Here is a 23,578-nt window from a genome sequence, read left to right on the forward strand (position 1 = left end):
CATTTATTACATCCAGGAACTTTATGTCTCTAGCAAGTCCTGATGTTACATTTACCCAGTCAATATTGGGGTAATTGAAATCTCCCATTATTATTGCACTGCCAAATTGGTTTGCTTCCCTGATTTCTCTTAGCATTTCATCATCTGTCTGACCATTTTGTCCAGGTGGATGGTAGTATACTCCTATCACTATACTCTTACTCAACACACATGGGATTTCTACTCATATAGATTCTACTGAGCATTTACTCTCTTGTATGATCTTTATCCTGTTGGACTCTATACCCTCCCGGACATAAAGTGCCACACCCCCACCAAGTTGATCCTCCCTATCATTGCGATATAATTTGTACCCTGATATAGCACTGTCCCATTGGTTATCCTCCTTCCACCAAGTCTCTGTGTTGCCAATTATGTCAATCTCCTCATTTGCTGCTAAACACTCTAACTCTCCCATCTTACTTCTTAGACTTCTGGCATTGGCATACAGACATTTCAAAGTGTGGTTTTTGCTTGTTTTAACAACCTGCTTTTCAGTTGTTTGGGATAATTCGGTAATCATTAGCTTTGGTGATTTTTTACATATAGGCATATGAACTATGTTTGCTTTTGATGGAACCTCTCTGTTGGGATGCCCTAACTCTCCTGTTTCATTAGTATCCTTCAAGGATAAATTTCTCCGAACCATGCACTTTATTGCACTTCAACAGTTTTCATCCTTACAGACTAAAAAGTAATTTACCGGTGGGGATCAATTACTAAGGCCATGGAGCATATGTTCATCGAAAAGATTTTCAGACACAGGCAGAGGACATATTTAGGAGACTCTTGGTGCGAGGTTATCCTTTTGGTATTTTAAAATAAGCCTTTAAAAGAGCAAAAAATGCTGAGAGGCAATGGCTTCTGCTAGACAATGAGGAGGTAGAAGTGTAGATAAGACAGGAGGGTATGGTGAAATACACTGACAAACCAACAGTAGTGACCTCTTTAATTTGGAAATATTGGCCAGCCATGCACTAATAACCTATACTAGGGTCACGAGTATACAAGATTATGATGAACATTCATGCTTACTCATACAGCATTCTGCAGATGAGGACGGCCCAATGGGAAATTAGACATGTGATAAATGTTCCATATGTGAACAGGCGATTATAGGCCCATATTGGAGTGATTCAAACACCGGGAAAACCTATGAAGCTAAATATTATTCTGACTGTCTTAAGGATCAAATGTCCATGTTTAAAGAAGTATATTGGCAGAACACAGTGTCCAGTTAAGTGCCACACAGAACGCCACAGTTGTGTTCAGACCAAAAAGCTGCAGGCTCCAACAGCACAACACTGCGTGCAATATTTACATCAATTTGCAGATCTAAAATGGAGAATAACAAAGTGACATAAAAAAAGTCATTGAGGGGGAGATCTGAAAAAGCTTCTGAATGTTAGAGAGGGAGGAAGACTCAGAACCAATGTCAGGAAGTATTTCTTCACTGAAAGGGTGGTGGATGCCTGGAATGCCCTTCCAGAGGAAGTGGTGAAGACCAGAACTGTGAAGGACTTCAAAGGGGCGTGGGATAAACACTGTGGATCCATAAAGTCTAGAGGACGTGAATGAAGAGTGAGTGGCTCGCGGGAATGACGGCTACTACCTGGAGATAATACCCTTATTCAATAAACATACACACAGTTAATGTGACTCCAACATTGCTCTAAGCTTCAACGGCAAGAGGAAATGTGGAAAAAAGGATTTGCATTCACAAAAAAGCGGGGAGTAACTTGCTTGTTACGGTGGCTACTACCCCAAATCAAATAAGCCTGATACTTCACTTTCAATGCATATCCAGCATAGCTCTCTGCTTCAACAGCAGGGGAGAAAGTCTGATACCTCACTTTCAATGCATATCCAGCATAGCTCTCTGCTTCAACGGCAGGGAGAATGAAGAAAGGTGGATCTATATATAGACAACAACCAACAAGGACTGAATTATTTAGTCTGGGTGGGCAGGTGGGCGTGGCTTGCTTATTGTGGCGGTTGCTACCCCTAACTAACTGGGCTAGATATTTCACTTAGATGCAGTTCCAACACTGCTCTCTCATTAATGGTGGGGGTGGAAGGGAAATAGAACCAAAAGGTTACTAAGAGCCAAGAGTAACATAAGTATGAGAAAAAAAAAAGTGCGAAACTTGCTGGGCAGACTGGATGGACCATTTGGTCTTCTTCTGCCGTCATTTCTATGTTTCTATGTAAATAGAATGATATTCTATGACTTGATTGACATATACTAAACACTGCCAGGATGTTCACTATAGATGTCAATTCCTATTTTATGCCGTGATTGAAGGAGGAAGAAAACGCTAGTAAAATGTATGCAGTTTCCCTGAGGGTATCAAATGAATTAAATATACAAGGTATCATTAATAAGAGTTTTTAATATAATTAATCTTATTCACAGATATTATGTAGTGACTGTAGCCTGAAGGAGGATAAATGTATCCGAATCACGATCTCGTGTCAGTGGCAACGGACACTTCAGGAATCCATTGGTTATAAGCTCACAAGTGTTCTGGCTATGAGATAAGAATGGTGGTCAACAAATGAGATAAGTCTAGTTTGGATATAAGATACATGGAATTGAAGTGAGACTAATTGCACAAAAAATCTTTAAAAATTAGTATTTATGTAATTGACTAAACATTAAATATAAGGCAGAAAACATACAGTGTGAAAACACTTCTTGACGCCTATTATGATGGTCATACAATATACTGTGATTTGTTGAAGTCGGGAGGACTATAGGATTGGTAGTGCTGGATTTATTCATCTATAGATTTCAGTTTATTGTGAAATTCCTACTTGTTCAGTTTGCATCAACTCTTTAGAGATTAAGAAATACTAATAGATCAGTAGGTTAACAAACTGAAAACTTAGAGCACAGTTGATCAGCGAGATTAAATGTGGCCTGTAAATTGCAGTATGATTGACCAGTTTACATTTATATATTGCCACTCCATAAAAGTTTGCAGCGATGTACATATTAAAATAAAATGTATATAAATTCAAGCACATAACACAAAAACAATCCCTACTGAAGCTCCAACACTATCCTAACTCATCCCTCATAATAACCACTTCCTAAACAATAAAACTACCTGCCTTCAGCATATCATATCTGATTTGTCTGAGAGGCACAGATGGGTTTTATAAACTAAGATGGAAATATAACTAAGTTTGTAAGCTTATTAAAAAGAAGGAATACAAGAGAAAATAAAGTAGATAAAAAATGAAATGGTTGAGTGATAACTTTTCACAGCTTTCCTTGATCTTGCTAATTTAAATACATCAAACAAAAAACCAATTTAAAAGCAATATTAGAAAAGCAAGAGAAAACAATTGGGAAAGAGGCAAGCCTTTCCTTGGCTAAACCCATGTTGGCTTTGTCTCATTAAACTATGACTATCAATATGTTCAGTAATCTTGTTTTTATAGTTTCAAACATTTTTCCCAGCACTGACATCAGACTCAGTGGTCTGCAGTTTTCCGGATCACCCCTGGAATCCTTTTTTAAAAAACTGGGGTTACGTTGGCCACCCTCCAATCTTCTGGTACTGTAACTGATTTTAATGACAGTTTACAGATTACTAATAGCAGATCTGCAATTTCATTTTTCAGTTCTTTTAGCATTCTGGAATGTATACCATTTGGTCTAGGCAGTTTGCTACTCTTTAGTTTGTCAATTTGCCCTATTACATCTTCTAGGTTCACTGAGATTTGTTTCAGGTCCTCTGCATCATCACCTTTAAATATCACTTCTGGCATGGGTATCGCCTTACATTTTCCTTGGTAAAGACCTAAGCAAAGAATTTATTTCATCTCTCCACCATGGTCTTGTTCTCCTTAGTGCCCCTTTTACCCCTCGATCGTCCAATGGTCCAGCTGGTCATTTTCTTTACTCACTTGATAAAACAAGAGTTAACTCATGATGCAATAAGCTAATGATATGCTAATGCATCAGGAGTTTTAAGAAGTACATTCATTTGAAAACGTGTACAAAAATATGTTTAACGCACATAAAGAATGTTCTCTGTACATATCACATGATTTGTGCGCATAAATCATGTTTTATGCGTATAAATCCTGGCTACAAGATCCTCATTCCACTAACTCCAGGTTAAGCCTGCAGACTTAACATTAGCCCCGGAAACATTACTCCAACTCTATCCAGAAGCTAAATTTCTAGTGTTAAGAAAATACCAGTCAAATCTATGCACCTCTGCATTGGTTGTAATAATGCCTTGATTAAATTAAGATATGCATGAAAGAGCATTCATTTGCACACACATTTTTACTTAAGTTTGTTGCACATTTTTGTACGCTAAACTCTTAAATCGTTAGTAAAACTGTGTGCACAAAAATGTACACATGGGGCAGATTTTAAAAGCCCTGCACGCGTAAATCCAGCCGGATTTATGCGGCAGGGGACTTGCGCACAAGTCCCGGGGCTTTGCTTGGGGGGGGGGGCGTGTGGCATTCAGGGGCATGACCATGGCCTCCGAACCAGCCCCCGGGCCGGGGAATGGCGCGCCGGCAGGCATAACTTTCTGAACAAAGGTGGGCGGGGGGATCGGAAAAAACATTCCCTCCGAGACCGCTCCGATTTCGGAGCGGCCTCGGAGGGAATGGAGGCAGGCTGCTCGGCATGCACAGGTTGCACAATTTTGCACCCCCTGCGCGTGCCGACCCTGGATTTTATAACATGTGCGCGGGGTTGCGGAAACAAATCTACGCCCGCGCATAAAACTTTAAAAATCTACCCCATAACCATTTGTTACCATGTGCCCACAGTTGAGCATACCTTATTACAAAGCCTTAGAATGTAAATCCTCTGGGGCTGGGAGCTAAATTTGTAACTCGCCTTGAATTCTGAACTGAAAAGGCGAGTAATTAAACTTAAAACCCAAATCCAAAAGTGTGTTCAAATCACAATGGATTCTTACTGCTAATGCATGTTGTTGGTTCTCAATGAACTGAAAACTTTTAATTTACAAGTGTATTTTTATTTGAGCTTGCAATCATGGCCCTGGGCTGATGAAGCAACAATATACAGCATACTACCTACATGGGAAGCAGAATATATGCACCATTACAACTAACTTGCTGGAGTGCTCATATATTTGTTAGAATTAGGTTACACTACAACAAAGTTTGATGGCGATAACAAAAATGCACAAGATTTATTTTGATCTTTTATGCTCAAGTTGTATGACTGATTGCCTTTCAGCCAAGACAGAGAACTCGTATAACATAGGGGAGAGAAAGGGGAAAGAGGGCGATGAAGTTTCTTTTATTGGCAGCAAAACTACTTTTGCTCAACATAGGATGCACCAAACATCTTCCGTCAACTCCCTGTCAATCCCCATTGAGATTATGAAGGATTCTGGCCAGAAAAAGGACCATACCTCCCATTAAGAAATAAAAAACCCTAAAGATTGACTTTATGGGAATAAATTTAATTTAGTTATGAACAAAGTTTACTATACAGGCATTTATTTGTTTTAAAGCAACACAGTCTCTTACATAGGGCAAAAGTAAATGTTGTCACCTGCTGTAACAGAGGACAGCACTTTAATGCTTTAGAAGTGGTAATCATGCTCATAACCACAAGGTCTCAGTAAATTAAATGTAAACCACGTTTTTTTAAAATGTCTCCATAGTTCACTTATTGCAGTTTAACATGCCTTTAAAAACTTTTAGCAAAATGCCATTTTTCAACAAGGAGACATTGGTGCTATAAAGAGAACAGAGTTAAGATGTTCAAAGGTATCTCCAGTTTGACTCTGCTATACATTGTGTCCAATGTTTTTGGAAAGCCTGATATGAGAAAACCCCACATATGAGCATTCTGGAGATGTCACATAGCAACATTTCATTCCCTGCCAAATTACACGATGGGTTATATTAGCAGTGACACATTTTTTAAGGCAAGTAACTAGCAACCATCTGCTACTGATTTTTGACCATTGTTATATTAGTAACATTTTTTTAAAAATGAACAGTCTGCTTATGTGCTAAAGGACAGATGGCACATGAACACTTCATAAAAGTGATATGCTCAGGCTTCAGGAAGAGGAAGGATGACTGCCACTGCACAGGGTGGGGGGAGGGGGGGGGGGAGAGGGAGCATGAAACCCTGGTGACAAGTATTTCATTGACTCATAAGACTTATAAGACAAGTATTTCATTGACTCATAAGACTTATCTAGTTATATAAAACTAGATAAGTCTTCAGTGAAATACATGTCACCAGGGTATGTATGTATGTGTATGTGTATATACATATACACATACATATATACATACACACTGATTTGATAAAAAAGATGTTGCCATTTATTACGACCACACAAATTAGATACCCATAGCAATGGGCACCTGATATAATAAACTTCAACATTAAAATCTACAAAGTCTAAGACTAGAGTGCATAAGTTGGCTAAAGGTTTTCTGAACAGTAGAATGGGCAGCCTCAGCTGCTAGACCACTTATCTCAAAAATATGCATACATAGAAATAACTTCCTTCCACATAGAAATAATAATGAGCCGCCCAAGATCTTACTGAAATGAATCAGTGGAGTTCCACAGTGCACGCCAACATTCAACAATGGGACAACTTGTTTCTATTTGCGTCAAACTCTCTCAATTTGGGTTACGGGATCTCAGTTAATGTGAAAGACTGAGCAGACTCATGTACTGAACCTCTGAATGCTCTCAGATTATCTTCAGCTGTTTTAAAATTGCATTACCTTGGCAGAGATTGACAAGCCTGATGTCAGCCAGGAAAGATAGTTGGGGGAAATTTCAATGTGCTAGTTTAATGTTCATAACACACAATTAACCTGGACATTTACTTTCTGAATATTATTGCTTGTTGCCCACACTGGTGTATAGTGCTGAAGCAGACTAGAACTAGTGCAGTCAAAGGACCTCCATGTCAGCTCCTCAAGCTGCACTGGATAGGTTTCATACAAGCATAGCTATAGTCTTCATTTTCTTGACATTTGTTTTCAATATGATTCCTAAAAGTGAGACTTATAACAAGTGTTACACACACTTGGGTTATTTCTCAGCCTTCATCCACAATACACGTGTGATAAATGGACAAATGCACAAATCAAAATAGAGTTTGAAATTTTTGAAAAGCACTAGAAAAGCAAGGTAACAGACAAAGCGGATCTAGAAACATATCAAGAGTTGATTAAAAAAAAAATCCAGACCACTTAATATGGATATTACATGCACACAGGGGAGGACATAGTTGACCAATATGTAAGTAATGCTATAAATTTGAGTACTAATTTCTTACCATTAATTATAGTGATCTAAAGCTAGGTCAGTTCTCAGAGTTATTTACTATTAAACTCCTGCATGCCACATACACTTTAATACATGTTTCTGGCTACTATAGTTACTCCCAGTTCTTTATTTTGATAAATGCTGTACCTTCTTGGTAGTTGTGGGCTCCATCTGGCAGGGCAAGGAACGGTAAGTACTTCCATTCTTCTGGCAAACTATGGCTGTCATGTCCCTCTTCTGGAATTAGTGGAGGATAGGAGAATTCAACCTAAAAGAAACAAAGCAATACATTCATTCTTATGAATAAAAATAAAGGGAGAGGCCACATAACACCTCTCTCAAGGCAAAGGGAAAGTCAGACTTAGCTAGCAGATCTAGTAACTCCAGGAGAGAATCCTAAACCTTGGTCAAGATTTAACAACAAACACAAATATAGTAAAGTAACACATGGCCTGTTATATAAATGAACAGGGGAGAAACATTAAGAGTACACAGATTTAAATCTTTAGTCTGTATTTTTACTCGAGTTCAACAACTAGATCAGGGCTTCCCAAACTTCTAGCCAATGTGACCCCATTTTACCACTTAAAATTCACATGACCCAGATGGCACCCAAAACAAATTAGCAGGGGCACGGTTCCCCCTCCAAACAATCACTCCTCACCTTCGCTGCACTTCATTGAGCCCCTCTCAACCTCCATTCTTCTTCCAAACCATATCCTCCAGTCCTTTTCACATTCCCTCAGCTTATTGTCTCTCACCCCAAGTCCTTCTTATAATCCCCAATAGATCTTTTCATCTTCCTCTCACATTATTCCCCCAGGGGCAACATTTTTCTCTTGTGTAAGTTCAATGGTAGGTGAGAAGAGAGGAGCACTGACAATCTCCACTTATCTATGCACACTCAGGTCTACCTTTATGGTTAGTTCCAAGCCTGTGAGTGATCTGCAAATGGAAGCAGTATTACTAATTAAAGTCAAAATAGGGCCTTCGAGCTAGTGGAAGTTCATGGCCCTGCAGCAGCTCTGATCCCTCTTCCTGTAGGGCTTCTCGTTACCACAGAAACTCATACAAGGGCAGTGCCACTGCAGGGCTTGTGAATACTGACACGCAGGCCCAATGCTGACTTTCACTATTAATGCTGCTGCTAGTGCCTGAAGAGGTCTGCTATTTGAGGCACATGTGATGCTAGCTTTAGGTTTTGTTACCCCATTTGACTCACAGTTTGGGAAATCCTGAACTAGATCATGTAGCAGGAGAGTTAGCATATCCCAACAGAGAGGTTCCAATAAAAGCAAAAGTAGTCCATGTGCCTATAAGTAAAGAATCACCTAAACTAAAAGATTCTATGTTATCCCTGTCAATTGAAAAGCAGGTTGTAAATACAAACAAAAAACACGCTTTGAAATGTCTGTATGCCAAAGCCAAAAGTCCAGAAGTAAGATGGGAGACAGAGTGTATAGCAGTGAATGATGAGATGGACCTAATTGGTATCTCAGAGACATGGTGGAAGGAGGATAAACAATGGGAAACTACTATACCAATGTACAAATTATATCCTAATGATAGGGAGGAGCAACTTGGTGGGGGGGAGGGGGGCGTTTTATGTCCGGGATGGCAGAGTCCAACAGCATAAAGATCTTGCAAAAAGACTAAATTCACAATAGAATTTTTATGGGTAGAATTCCCATATCTGTCAGGGAAGAGTAAAGCGGTAGGGGTATACTACCGTTCACTTGGCCAAAATGATAAGACAAATGATGAAATGCTAAGAGAAATTAGGGAAGCTAACCAAATTGGTAGTGCAGTAATAATGGGAGATTTCAATTACCCCAATATTAACTGGGTAAATGTTACATCAGGACATACTAGAGAAAATGTTCCTGGATGGAATAAATGACAGCTTTAAGGAGCAATTGGTTCAGGAATAGACCAGAGAGGGAGCTATTTTAGAACTAATTCTTAGAAGAGCACAGGATTTGGTGAGAGAGGTAATGATGGTGGGGCTGCTTGCCAATAGTGATCATAACATTATCAAATTTGCTCCTGCAACTTCCCTATCCTTCTGTCGGTCAGATATACTCTCCCTAATTTGGTGTTGAAAAGTACCCCTAAGTACACTAGACGGCTGAAACTGGTTCTTTGCCCTGTTCACCATCCAGCCCAATTTCTCCAGGACATGAATGTGGCCTGTCTGCCTTCCTGCAGGTAGTCTGCTCTTATTAGCCAGTTGTTCAGGTAAGGGAGCACTTTGACCCCCTTCCTTCCTTAAGGACACCACTACTACCATCATCTTTGTAAAGGTCCTTGATGCCGTGGCCAGTCCAAAGGAGAGTGCCCTGAACTGGTAATGCTGACCGGCTAACTTGAAGCATAAGTAATGCTGGAATTCTCTCTTGATGGGAATATGAAAATATGCTTCTGACAGATCTAAGGCTGCCAGGAATTCCCCTGTTCTTACGGCCTCTTTTATTGTAGCCAGTGATTCCATGCGGAAATGGCCCTGTTTACTTGCTTTAGGTCCAGCAATGGCCAAAATGTTTTCTTCCTTTTTTGGTACTAGGAAATAAATGGAGTATATTCCTGTGCTTTCCTGACCGGAAGGTCCCAGTATAATGGCTTACAGCTGAACTAACCTAACGTCTGCATGACCGTGTCTCCCTGCTTGCCTTGAATGGGGAGGAAGCAAAGAAATCTTTCAAAGGTGAATCTTAATTCTGGGTAAAATCCTTTGCCTATTATGTCCACTGGTCCTTTGTTGTTTTGGCCCACTTCTGATAAAAGATCTGTAATCTGCCCCCTACCTGGGGAATCATGGAGCAGGCCTGCTCCCCGTCATTGTATGGTTTTGTCGCTGGGAGGGGGGGGGGGCTCGAGGGGTCCCTTCCTTTGAAAATCTTCTATTCTCCCAAAAGGGCTGAGATCTGCCCGGGATCCTGACTAGGCGAGAGATCTGACCTCTACTGCCCCTGTTTTTACTCCCTGGGCCACTGTCTCCAATTGCTTCCCTTAGCGAAGCCTCTGGGCTCTTCTTCTCATAACCTTTGGGGCCTTGAACCTCCCCAGTCTTTGACCATCTTTTCTCGGTCTTCTCCAAACAGGAGCCTCCCCTTAAAGGGTAGCCTGGTCTTGGACGCTGAATCTGCCGCCCAATTCTTTAGCCATCTGACTGTTTTTCTCACCTGACTGTGAGAAAAACTCACAAGGCTCCTTGCTCCATGAAGCTTACAGCAGTGCGGAAAAATAAAGACTGAAGAGAAACCCCTGTGGCAGAGAATATTATGGCATGCTGGGCATGCTCAGTGGCCTCACAGGGCCAGTCAAAAGTTTCTAGAAACTTTGACAAAGTTTTCCCGCATAGGGCTCCATCAATGATGTTACCCACATGTGAGGACTAGCATCCTGCTTGTCCTGGGATAAAGTAAGTACTCACTTCGAATGGACTAGATGGTGGTGATTCAGAAGATCACCAAAATGATAGCAAATGCAAAGAATGCTTGGAAAATGTCCTTTATGTATCTGGAACTGCTTTTGTAATTTATTCTTGTTTGTTCCAAAATAACAGAACTTGATTATCATGATTTGTGTAGCACTTTAACAGATGTATTCATTGCTGTACAGAGACAGATAATGAATAGACCCTGCTCCTTGGGAAGGGGGGGATGGGGAGGGGAAGGGGAAAAGACATAGATAGATGAAGTAAAAAACAAAAAATAAAATAGAGAAGGGGGAGACTATGTACAGTTGAAGTATGTACAGGTACCATTAACTTAAGTAGTACTACCGAAGTGTTGAAAAACCGGCCGTATTAACTGGGCGACTGTATTCACTAGGATATAGATTATTTCAAGGGTATACTGGAGGTGTAGAGGGAAAGAGGAATACTGGGGGATTTGGTGGCGGCCGGGTGGCAAAGGGATCGAAGGGTGGCTGGGGGGGGGGGGGGGGGGAGGGGATGGGGATAGGTGGGGCGGAGGGGGAGTGAGGGTGGATGGCCGAGCAGGGAGGAGCTGAGAGGCGGGGGAGCAGGGGATGTAAGGTTGAGCAGGGAGGAGCTGAGGGGGGAGATATTAAGTTTGGTTTGTGTCGGGGTAGGCCTGTCGGAAAAGCCATGTCTTGACTCCTTTCTTGAAATTGTGGAAGGATGTCTCTTGGCGTAGGAGGGTGGGGAGAGAGTTCCAGAGGGTGGGGCCAGCGACGGAGAAAGCTCTCCCTCTGGTATGAGTTGAATGTGCTGATTTGAGGGATGGGGTGTGGAGAGTGCCTGTATGGGTTGTTCTTGTGGGGCGGTCAGAAGAGCGGTAATGAGGCATTTCATCGAGCCAGGTGTGATTGTGTTTATGTAGGGAGTTGTGAAGGATGGTGAGTTTTGTATTGTGAGCGGAAGGAGATGGGCAGCCAATGTAGGTCCTTTAGGATGGGGGTGATGTGGTCCCTTTTACGCGTGCTGGTTATGATTCTAGCCATGGAATTTTGTAAAATCTGAAGGGGTTTGATGGTGGTGGCAGGGAGTCCTAGTAGCAGGGAGTTACAATAATCTAGTTTCGTGAGCATAGTGGTCTGTATGACTGTGCGGAAATCGTGAGTGTGGAGGAGGGGTTTGAGTTTTTTTAGGATGTTTAGTTTATAGAAACCCCCCTTTAGGAGAGCTTTGATGTGGGGTTTAAAACTTAGGTGCTGATCTATGAAGACACCTAGGTCTCTTACATACTGGGGCTGAGAGAGGGCTGTGGTTGAATTCTGAGGAGTGTTCTGTCGCATGGGGAGAGTGAAACGTTCAGGCTGATTAGAGATGATGAGTAATTCTGTTTTTGAAGAAAAATGTAATGAATAGATGGATGGAGGTTGGCAGCCAAGATGGACAGTACTTTTGCTTGATGAGTGTGATGGCTGATTGAAAGAAGGTAAGCATTATTGTGAAATCTATGAAATCAGTATGACAATGGTAATTGTATCACAGGTGTTCTGCAGAGTGAGTGCAGTCGTGTAAGAAGCAAACGGTAGAGGTAAGTCAGGGTTTTACAGTATGGAGGAGAAGTGGTGTGTGTCCAAAGTCAAGGAAAATATGGAATCCTAGAGAAGTATAGCCTTGTTGACACAGTCTGATGGATTTGTGGAAGATAGGAGAGAGGAAATAGTATAGGGAGGACACAAGTCAATAGATTGGATTTTCCAAAGATGTTTGTGTGGGCTAATCGAGATTAAGGTGGAGGATGGTTAAATGTTATGGATATGAAATAATGGTCAGATAGGGGAAGAGTTAGAGAGGATCAGGTAATGGCAATGGTTATGTTGATGAGTAGTGGTGCTAGAGACTAATTGGCTAGAAGCTAATTGTGGACCAAAGGAAGAGGTTAGGACAAGAGGCTTTGAGGCATAAGGGTCAGAAGAGTTCGCCATGTGGAAAATAGTTTCTTAGAATAAGGGAGTGGGAAAGCGGGTCAAAGAAAAAAGGAAAGCCCAGGAGTAAGTCAGTGAGGAAGGAGGGGGTTTTATCAGGAGGTCTATATATAACAACTATCTGTAGTTCATGTGTTCGTTGATAGTTAGCAAATGGAAAAGAGAGGAGGTGCATGCATAATTGATGGCTTATGGGTGTCAAATGATTTAATAATTGAAAATCTAACGTGATGTTGCTCATAATTCCTTTGAATAGTAATTCCCTCTTTTCCCTTCTTTGGAATATGCATAGATAGACGTAATCAAGTGACAAGCAAGGAATAAAAATAAAAGAAAAAAAAAACCTTCAGTAGACTGCAAAATTTTAATAAAGTTTCCATAGTGCAAGTAAATTTAGCATTCTAGTCAGTGACACTGTTGTGAGAATGTTATAAATGATATGGTCTTACAGAAAATCCAGTTTACCTTGTAGGGTGTAACTGTGGTTTGTAACTGCCCAGAGCACAATTATTTACTTTACTTATTCATGTCATAAGAATGAATATTAAGCAAATAAAAGTGTATACATCCATGCCAACAACCCAAACAACTGACACATACTATAACACACACAACACAGACCACAGAAGTTATCAACTCACAAAATGAACAGGACATTTATCTTGAAACAGCTTTTCATTTTTACTTTCCATACAGATTTAGTAATCACATACTGATTTTTGGACTCATTTCATCCCTGTTTCCCATTGCTTCACCTATGAATACAGCGCACCCACTTACTTTATATCCTTTCTATTCTTTTTTTGTTGTTGTTTAAGCCTTTATTTGTGGGCTTGCAAGATGCATTTTTATTGTAAAGTATCACATTTCATTAAGAATCAGGGAGTCAGTTGAGCTGCTAAGAGGTAAAAGGCATGCTCAGGGAGAACAAGTAAATAGCAGAAAAACTGAATGAATTATTTGCCTTGATCTTTACTGAGGAGGATGTTGGAACCATATCCACACCAGACACCTTATTTGTTAGTGATGATTCTGACCAAGAGAAACAACTTTCTGTAATGATAGAAGATGTAATAGATCAAATTGACAAACTAAAGAGTAACAAGTCACCAGGACTGGATGATATCCACCTCAGAGCTCTAAAAGACTTCAATCATGAAACTGCTAAACCATTTTATTTATTTATTATTTATTTAGAAACCTTTTTATACCGATATTAGTGGTTACATCATATCGGTTTACATCGAACTGCAGGTAGAAAGTACATAGAACAGGGAAGGGGAGGGGGACTGCAATTAAACCAGAAGTCAAGGGAAAGAAAAGGAGAGAGGAACTGGAGAATTTAACTGGAGAGAAACATGTTAACTTAAAGAATGTAACAATTAATGACTTAGAGGCAGTAATGAAGCGATGGGATTACTGCACAGAGACCTAATCTGGGTATGCCTGTTTGAAGAGCCAGGTCTTTAGCTTGAATTTGATGGAGCAAAGCTCGAGGCAGAGATCCATAGGTAGTGAGTTCCAACGGGTGGAGCCTACAATGGAAAGAGCTTGATCCCTGATGAAGGTGAGGTGTGCATTTTTAAGGGATGGGATGTGGAGAGTATCTTTCAGGGTTGCTCTGGTGGGGCGGTTGGAGGGGATGAAAAGGAGAGGCTCGTCAAGCCAGTTGGAGTTGTGATTGTAGATGGATTTGTGAATAATGGTAAGGGTTTTATAGAGGATGTGTGAGGGTATCGGGAGCCAATGGAGATCTTTAAGGATGGGGGTTATGTGGTCGGATTTGCGGGTATTAGTAAGGATTCCAGCAACGGTGTTCTGCAGCATTTGTAGCTGTTTTATGGTAGAGTAGGGGAGGCCTAGAAAAAGGGAGTTGCAGTAGTCCATTTTAGTTGAGAGGGTCGCCTGTATGACGGTTCGGAAATCATGGGTGTGGAGTAAGGATTTGAGTTTTTTCATGATATTGAGCTTATAGAAGCCTTCCTTTTAGACGATGTTGATGTGTTTTTTCAGATTTAGTTGCTGGTCAATCAGAACACCATGATCTCGTATGAAGGGCTGTGAGGAGATAGTACTGTATGCCGGGTCGCTAGAAAGGGAGGGCTTGGGAATTTGTTGGTTGGATATAAAGAGAAGTTCAGTCTTAGTGGTATTAAGGGCGAGGTGGAGATTTGTGAGAAGGGTGTTTATGGAAGTGAGACATTTCTCCCAGAATTTTAGTGAATTGGAGATGGATTCTTGTATTGGTATGATGATTTGAACATCATCTGCGTAGATGTAAAATTTGAGGCCGAGGTTGGATAGGAGCTGACAGAGGGGAGTGAGGTATATATTAAATAGGGTGGAGGAGAGGGAGGAACCTTGAGGCACACCTTGGGTGAGGCAGAAGTGTGTGGATTCGGAGTTGCTTATTTTGACAGAGAATTGTCTATTGGCCAGGTAGGATTTAAACCAAAGGAGGGCTGAGACTGAAATGCCAATGTCAGATAGGCGAGAGAGGAGGAGGTTGTGGCTTATTGTGTCAAATGCTGATGAGATGTCGAGGAGGGCAAGAATGTAGCAGTGACCTTGATCTAGGCCTTTGAGGAGGGAGTCAGTGAGGGTGAGTAAGAGGGTTTCCATTTGAAGTGCTTACGAAAACCAAATTGAGATGGGTGAAGAATGTTGTTGCTGTCTAGGTAATCCATGAGTTGGGAGTTGACCACCTTTTCCATGATTTTAGTGATAAAAGGGAGGTTAGATATGGGACTGTAATTGGCTGGGTCATTGGGAGTCAAGTGATTTTTTTTTTAGGAGGGGTTTGACAACTGCATGCTTAAGGGTGTCTGGGACTGTGCCAGAAGAGAGGGAGCAGTTGATGTCCGCTAAGGGTTTGGCGATGGTATTAGGAATTGTTAGAAGTGCTTTGGTGGGAATGGTGTCCGTAGGGTGGGATACTGGTTTGATCTTTTTTATTTCTAGTAATCTGTAATTTAGCTTTTAAAATACTCACAATACCTGAATACTGACGGGTGGATAATGTGTTGCCCATTTTTGCAAAGGGCTCCAAGGGTGATCCAGAAAACTACACCAGTGAGTCCAATATTTGTGCCAGGCAAAATAGAATAGTAGAAGCTATCCTTAAAAACAAAATTACTGACCATGGCTTAATGGGGAAGAGTCAACACCATTTTAGCAAAGAGATGTCTTTCTTACCTTACCAAATTTTTAAAGGTGGAAATAAACATGTAGAAAAAGAAGAGCCGGTTAATACACTATATTTAGATTTTCAGAAGGCTTTTGACAATGTCCAAAACAAATACGATGAATGAGAGTGAAAAAATTCTCACCATATATCACACAAACTTCTTAGAAAAATACACTCATTTATTATCACTTCTTAGAATCATTTATTATCACTTCTTAGAAAAATACAAAATATAAAATCCAAAACCACTCACTCCACATTCATACCATAAAATTGTTAATATTAAACAATGCAACACACTAATGGGAGGAAATCTGCTCTCCAATCGTGAATAAGCACACCAAAAAAGCAAAGAGCAGAAAATTGAAAGAGTCCAATACTTCATAGAGTGTTAAACAAGTTCCTTATTTTTATTATTATTGGCTCTCCCTTTACATTAAACAGGACCTGAGTGAAGTGGTTGAAATAATACACTGTACTCAGTCCCTCCCGATGCAGCTCTAAGCGAAAGATGGTCCGTGTCGGGGGACCTGGTAGAAAACTGATTTATTCTACTTGAGCTCTGGGAGTAGCCGCTTTAAAAGGACAATAATAATAAAAATAAGGAACTTGTTTATCACTCTACGAAGTATTGGACTCTTTCAATTTTCTGCTCTTTGCTTTTTTGGTGTAATATTAAACAATGACAATATGCCAATCTTTACAAAAACATGTCATATCAAAAACCAATGTTTCATCTGAATAAATCACAAAATATCAATCGTATCATTCATATTTGTTTTGATATTTGACTTTTGAGAGTCTTATGTAAGTCTACCCAAATTGTTAGCCTATTTTGCCTATTTTGACAATGTCCCCCATGAGAGATATTTTGTGAAATTAAAATCCAGGGAAATGTAGGATGCGGTCAGTAGAACTCCCACACATACCTTCTTTCTCAAGTGTGTGTATTTTATTTTTCTTTCAACAACAAAGGACTAGATTTAAGTATTAATTTATCTCATAGTTGATAAAAATAGAATTGGACATGACTTAACACATCCACCAATTAATATTTATTATGAAATTATGTTACAGTATTTTGATGACACCTGTTTAGTTGATATAATTTAAGGCATTTTATGCAACAAGAAGTTATGTGCCTTATTGTGAACTGTTGTGACGGCATCTAGCTAAACGACGGTATAGAAAAGATTTTAAATAAATACATACACATAGCGGCACTGTGAACTGAATGAACAGCGTAAAGAACTGAGATAAGCATTTAAATGTTTTTGAGATTTGAATTGATCAAAAACTGAGAATTTGAAAGAAATCTTTTGAGGAGAGCACTTAGGTGTGGGTAAAAATTTAAATGTTGCACGAGAGATAGGTTTTTAATAGTGAATCACGTGATGGGGTTTTTAAAATAAGAAACTGGGAAAGAGTAAATGAGGTGACTTTGTGTGCCATATACACGATACTGGTTGTAGCCCTGTAAGGGCAAGAGCCAGGCGACTGTGAAGGCACAATCATTCTGATACAATTTCCCAAAAAAAAAAAATATTTGTGTGTTAGCAAGGGTAAAATATAATTCCTCCTTTTTGGAGCAGTGTTTTGAGTTATAGAATTAACAAGGAGGATTTTTGAAGCCTTATACTAGAGGTTTTTTGTCAATCATATTTATGACACCTTGTACCAGCATTTCCCATTAGACATCATAACTGTTCACATAGCAGACAATCATTAACATGGTAATATCAATAAAATTCCACTACCTGGCCGGAGACCAGCTGCTAGGTCCCCTTCCGGGACCGGACCAACAACCCGCCCTTGCTGCTGCGAGTGGGAGGAGCCGGGAGCCGTGAGCCACAAAAACGCCGCGGCGGCATCCAGGAGGAGCCGGAGACCAGCTGCTAGGTCCCCTTCCGGGACCGGACCAACAACCCGCCCTTGCTGCTGTGAGTGGGAGGAGCCGGGAGCCGTGAGCCACAAAAATGCAGCGACAGCGGCGCATCACCGCCGCCGGCGCGTCACCAAAGCCGTGCGCACCTAAGGGGTGCGCACCTAAGGGGTGCGCACCTAAGGGGTGCGCACCTAAGGGGTGCGCACCTAAGGGGTGCGCACGGCTTTGTCCGGCTTAGTCCGGATTACGACGGATCAAGGGGAAACCTTACGTCTGTGTCTCCAACTGAGGTCATTGGATAACAGGTACTAAATAAAGCGTTTATCTCTCATATTTCGGATTGTAAAATGCCTGCTAAGAGAAAAGGGAAGGTGAGGGTGTTCCCCTCAGAACCCCTACCTCCCCTATTGCAATTAGAGATAGATCGCTATATGACCCAGTTTAAAAAAGAAAACGCTGAGGATTCCTTTGGAGGCCACTTGGTAGGAGAACAAGTGGCCCCCCAGGAAGAGGCTTCTCTTAGTCCTATCTACCGTCCGTCTCCTTTCCAACGTGGTACGAGTGGAGGAACTGAATCTTTGCCCACAGAAGAAGTGGAGCAAAATATTTTATCTGAGGGAGAAACCTCCGCTTTGATACCGGGAGTAAAAGGAAATGAGGAAGTTCCTCTAGAAATAGGGGAACCCTCAGTGTCCGAAGCAGGTCCACAACAACGACCTCCTCTAACCGATATCCCCGTGGAAATATGCCTATCAACAACAAGGCCAGAGACAGTTACATTGGGAGCCATCTGGGACCTGGTGAGCAGTTTAAACGCTACAGTGAATAGGTTGGAAGGGAAACTTGATAATGTAGCTTCTAACTTGCAACAACAAGTGTCCACTATGCAAAATCAAGTTATTGGACTTTCTACTAGAGTTAATATAATCGAGAAGAATGTAGAAATGGTACAATCTGTGAATAATAAGCTGGTTACTGACTATCTTACATGCACTAAACGTTTAGAATATTTGGAAAACAACGTAAGACACTTAAATGTCAGGATTATTAATTTTCCTAAAATTTTAGGTGAAACTGTTTTTATTTCTTTAAAGAGATTCCTGTCTGAGATACTTGGATTTACAGAAAATGATATTCCTTTTATTAACACATGTTTCTTTGTTAAAAAGAGATCTACAGATCCAATAGTAACTATTCCAGAAAACCTAACTGGCTTTTTGGAGGATTCAATTTTACAAGTCCTTGACAGGAATACTCTAATTGTATCATTTGTTACCACTGGAGATATTTCTAAATTAATGAGACACTATTTTCAAAAATTTCCAGTCTCTTTTATGGGACAGGATGTAAAAATATTTCCTGATTTGGCACCAGCTACCCGTAGTAAACGTAGAGAATTTCTATTATTAAAACCCAGAGTTTTAGCACTGGGTTTTTCATTTCTATTGAAATATCCATGTAGATGTTTGATTAAAAGGGGTAATGAATCCTTTTGCTTTAATCTCGTGGAACAACTGACCCAATTCATCGTTGCTAGAGAACCAATCACCTCTTCCCCAGTGGTAACCTAGGAGACAGGTAATAAAAAATATAAACTGTGGAAAGTACCTATTCTGGTAAATATTATTGGCTTATTTCTCCTTTTATGTTTCTTTACAATGACTCTCAGATGTAGTATTAAATACTCCTGATGAAAAATTTACTAATTATGATTACAATTCAACATATGATTGCTTTTAGTAAAGTTTTTTCTGTTCAATGTATAACCTTAAATTGCTGAATTGTGAAGAAATGTATTTTGAATTTCAAATGTTGTAATTTGAAATGAATGAAAGATTGCTTTATAATTATATGAAAAATACAATAAAGAAATATATATAAAAAAAAAAAAAATTCCACTACCTGAGGATTTTTACAGTATGACAACACTAAAAGAGAATGCTTTTATTTAAGAAAGGAAAAAAAATATTTGCTACTTAGGTAGGCAAAGTAACTTCCAGGAGGTTCCGCTTTATGCAGTACTATCCCTCAGCAGGTCATTTCCTCTTGTGCTCACTACCTTCCTACCAGTGACCTCACTGTCATTTCATATTTATCACATACAGCAATTGTACAAGATATTGCTGAATGTATTTTAGATTCTTTAGCTATCCAATGTTATGTACAACGGAAACAAAAGCTCTATCTTATGACATGACAGAACTCAGAAAGAAATGTGAGCATAAAATCTGCATCTCACTGACAACTATATCAAATGTTCATGGAATACATTATTAGCATTTTGCTTTATTCTTACAGTAAAGTGGACTTTTTGGTTTGATTTTAATTCCAGTGAGGCTTTGTGATGGGCAAGGGCACCAAATACAGTTGAGACTAATCACATCTGACTGGCCAGCAATGGTTGCTTCATCATTGCACCAATTCTACACTTCTGGGGAATTGTATGCCAGTGCATAATTCCGCTGCATTACAGAATTTTACATTTTGGCACAAAATGTGATTGCCTCTGGCTGCCATACTGTAGCTTGGACCTGGCTTTAGCCAACAGCAGGAAAAAGAGCATGGACAGTAACCACAGCATTGGGTCCATGCAAACCAGAAGACAGCAGCTGTATCATCCATGAAAGCAGGCAGGAAGAGGAAACAGTGGCTTGCAATAAAGCTAGACAATGCAACAGCTGAGTAATATTTTTCTACACTCTAGTTTAAATTATTCAGTGATTTTATTATTTTGACAAATACAATATGCATCATTTTGCAGAATTTAAAACAGCGTGCAAAATTTGTAATTGTTGGGCACAGTCCCTTCACTAATTCCACAGCTTTGCTTAAAACAGAAACTACGTAATGGAAGTTTAAGAATGCACTAAAAGATTTTTTGGGAATTTTTTTTCCTTTTTATGTATGCATTTTAATTATTTAATAAAGAACATGTTTTCTGAGCAAAGCATTAGGGAAACATCAGTGCAAATAAATGAAATCAAATACCATTCAAAGTAGCCATCCAATCTTGATTAGACTCAAACAAAACGGTAATATTAGAGACAGAAAACAAGAGAAATCAAAAAGTGAAGAAAAATCAGGAAATCACTTTAACATGATAGATAAGAATACGGAGAACAAAACCATATTCGTTCTAATTTACTGACGCAGCTAGAGGACTAAATACCAAGGATTTCCTCGAGTTTACAAAAATGTGCAATTGTTCAGGAGCAAAGAAAATATAGCTAACTGATTTAATGAAACATTTAGGGGAATTTTTTCTTTCATATAAACACAAATATATAGATACATAGATCACTGGCTAAACAATCATTAAGACACACATTTCTCAACAGAATGCAAGCACCCTATTAAGCTTGACACAGCAGATGCGATACCTTGCAGGTTAGTTCTCCCGGAAGAATAGTCTATTGTGAGCAATAAGCTATAATCTTCACCAGTTGCCTTCTGTGTGAAAATACAACTATAGGAAAGCATTTGTGCATGACTAAGTGCCAGAAAAGCATACACTGGGAAATGTAACCCCATATGGACAGCAAAACAGCTGGCAAAGAGGTTAAGGGTGACAGCAGGTGCATGTTTTATGAAGGGGCAAAATTTGCTTGGTCTTCCACCTGTTCAGTAATTAACTATCAACACCCAGAAGAGCTTTTCTTTCTATTGTAAAAAGTCTTGGCAAACTGCCTACAAGCAGACAAAACAAAAGCAAGCATAATGAAAGGAACCAGGGAAATAAAGGGGGGAGAAAATTAGAGAACTAGCACTGTGGTGGGGGACAGGGGGAAAAAGTAGTAGCGCAGCATGTTACAGGGTTTGTGTCAACAGAAAAAGTGCTGAATACACCAAGACCCTCCTGCTTATTAGTTTCCTGCACTCACTAGGAAGTTGCATGGCTAGCTGAAAAGCTGTGCTATCTGTACACCTGATCTTGCCCAACAGGAACTTACAGGAAATTGCACATTCATTTCTTCTGACTCTAAATGTTCCACAATAGGCTATAGTAAAATTGTTCTTACCTGAATTTTCTTTCCTTGAGTCCTGCTAGATCAGTCCATTACTCTTGGGATTTGCCCATTCCTCAGCTGTTGGAGACAGAGGGCATACCCTTTTCCATGACCTCCCTTCTGGTCAGAAGAGAGGACATGGTCCTTGCCAGCAACCTCCTTCTTTGCCCCCTTTTTTTTTTGTCCCTCGAGGTCACCCTCCCTTGGGCGGGGGTGACAAAGAGGGAAAGGAAAAATGGAAGGGTAGTGAGAGAGAGAGAGAGAGAGAAAGAGAGAAAAGACTGATAACCTTTTGAGACTACTACTCTACTTGAGGTCCCTGTAGTGCAGGCCCCACCCAGGAATAATCTAGCAGGAATCAAAGAAAGATTATTATCGTAAGAATTTTTACCTTCCTTTTCATCTGCTAGACCAGAAATACAAAAGTTACCCACTAGGATGGGTGGGAGAAAGACAGGGTTGCTCTAAGGATCCTGGTCCCAAAGACCAATTTCTCTTTTGCCTGATCATGTAGCCTGTAGTTCTTGAAGAATGAGTGCAGGGATGACCAAGTAGTGACCCTACAGATGTCACCTGGGGAGAGATGATGCTTGCTTCTACCCAGGATGACACCTGTACAAGAAAAGTGGGCATGGAATGCCCCCGAAACTTGCCTACCATTAAGTATACATTCCACAGAAATGGACTCTCAAGAGTCCATCTTGCTATGTGGCCTTGGAGGCCGCTTCTCCCTTACATGGTCCTCTGAAGAGCATGAACAGCCTGTCTGACTTCCTGAAGGGGTAAGTCACCTTCAAAGTACTTTAATATATATTACTTGGCATATGTCCAGGAGATAAAGACTACTCTCTCTTTTACATTCCCTCCTCCTGAAAATGGACAGCACCATTGTGATTCAAATAGAAGGGAGACTTCCAGCTTAAAGATGATTGAATGCGAGGATATTATTAAGTAGATCTCTCTACATGAGAGGACCTGCAACTCAGAGATGCATCTGGCTCAGCAGATTGCTACCAGGAAGGCAGCCTTTAGTGACAGATCCTTGATGGATGCTTGCTTCAAAGGCTCAAAGGACACACTTTCCAATGCTCTAAGGACCAAGTTAAGGTCCCACTGAGGAGCGATCGGCCTGAAGGACAGTTGAATCCACCTTGCCCTTCTCAGAAAACACACTACCTCTGATGTGCTGCAACCTGGGTGCCCTTAATGCGGTCTTTACATAAGAACATAAGATATACAATACTGGGTCAGACCAAGGTTCCATCCAGTCCAGTATCCTGTCTCCAACAGTGACCAAGAAAACAAAGAGGTAGGCGATCTATGATACCGTCAAGTGAACACAAAAGGAATAGATGCCGTTATCTTTTCCAAATACTTTATTGATGCAGAGACGTTCCAGATAAATTGCCCGACTCTGGCCGAGTTTCGCGGCCTTCTAGCCGCTGCCTCAGGGGCTACAAATAAACAATCAGTATTGAGCAAATAAATATCTCACAATAGATATTGAGCAAATAAATATCTCACAATAGATATATTATTAAGATCTTATAAATATTAAAAAGAAATTTATATAAATCAATAAACATCTTTTTTAAACATTATAAAGATCTAAATTTAAAATCAGACTAATGAATTTCAATAAAAAAGTTAAAATACATAAATACACATAGAAATAAATACATAAATAAATAACAGTGACGTTAGACAATAACCTTTAGACAATGCTTTACCTCCAAAATTCAAAT

The 23,578-nt window shown here is 40.1% G+C and overlaps 1 protein-coding gene across 1 annotated transcript in view; it reads right to left on the reverse strand.

Moving 5' to 3' along the window:
- Positions 1-23,578, reverse strand: part of AVL9 (AVL9 cell migration associated) — a 207,990-nt gene that overhangs the window by 141,532 nt on the left and 42,880 nt on the right. The window contains exon 2 of the mRNA XM_029589795.1: positions 7,502-7,622. Within this exon, the coding sequence (XP_029445655.1) occupies positions 7,502-7,622 (121 nt within the window). The remainder of the gene's footprint in view (positions 1-7,501; positions 7,623-23,578) is intronic.

Source organism: Rhinatrema bivittatum, chromosome 2 (genome assembly GCF_901001135.1).
Source record: "Rhinatrema bivittatum chromosome 2, aRhiBiv1.1, whole genome shotgun sequence".
NCBI classification, from domain to species: domain Eukaryota; kingdom Metazoa; phylum Chordata; class Amphibia; order Gymnophiona; family Rhinatrematidae; genus Rhinatrema; species Rhinatrema bivittatum.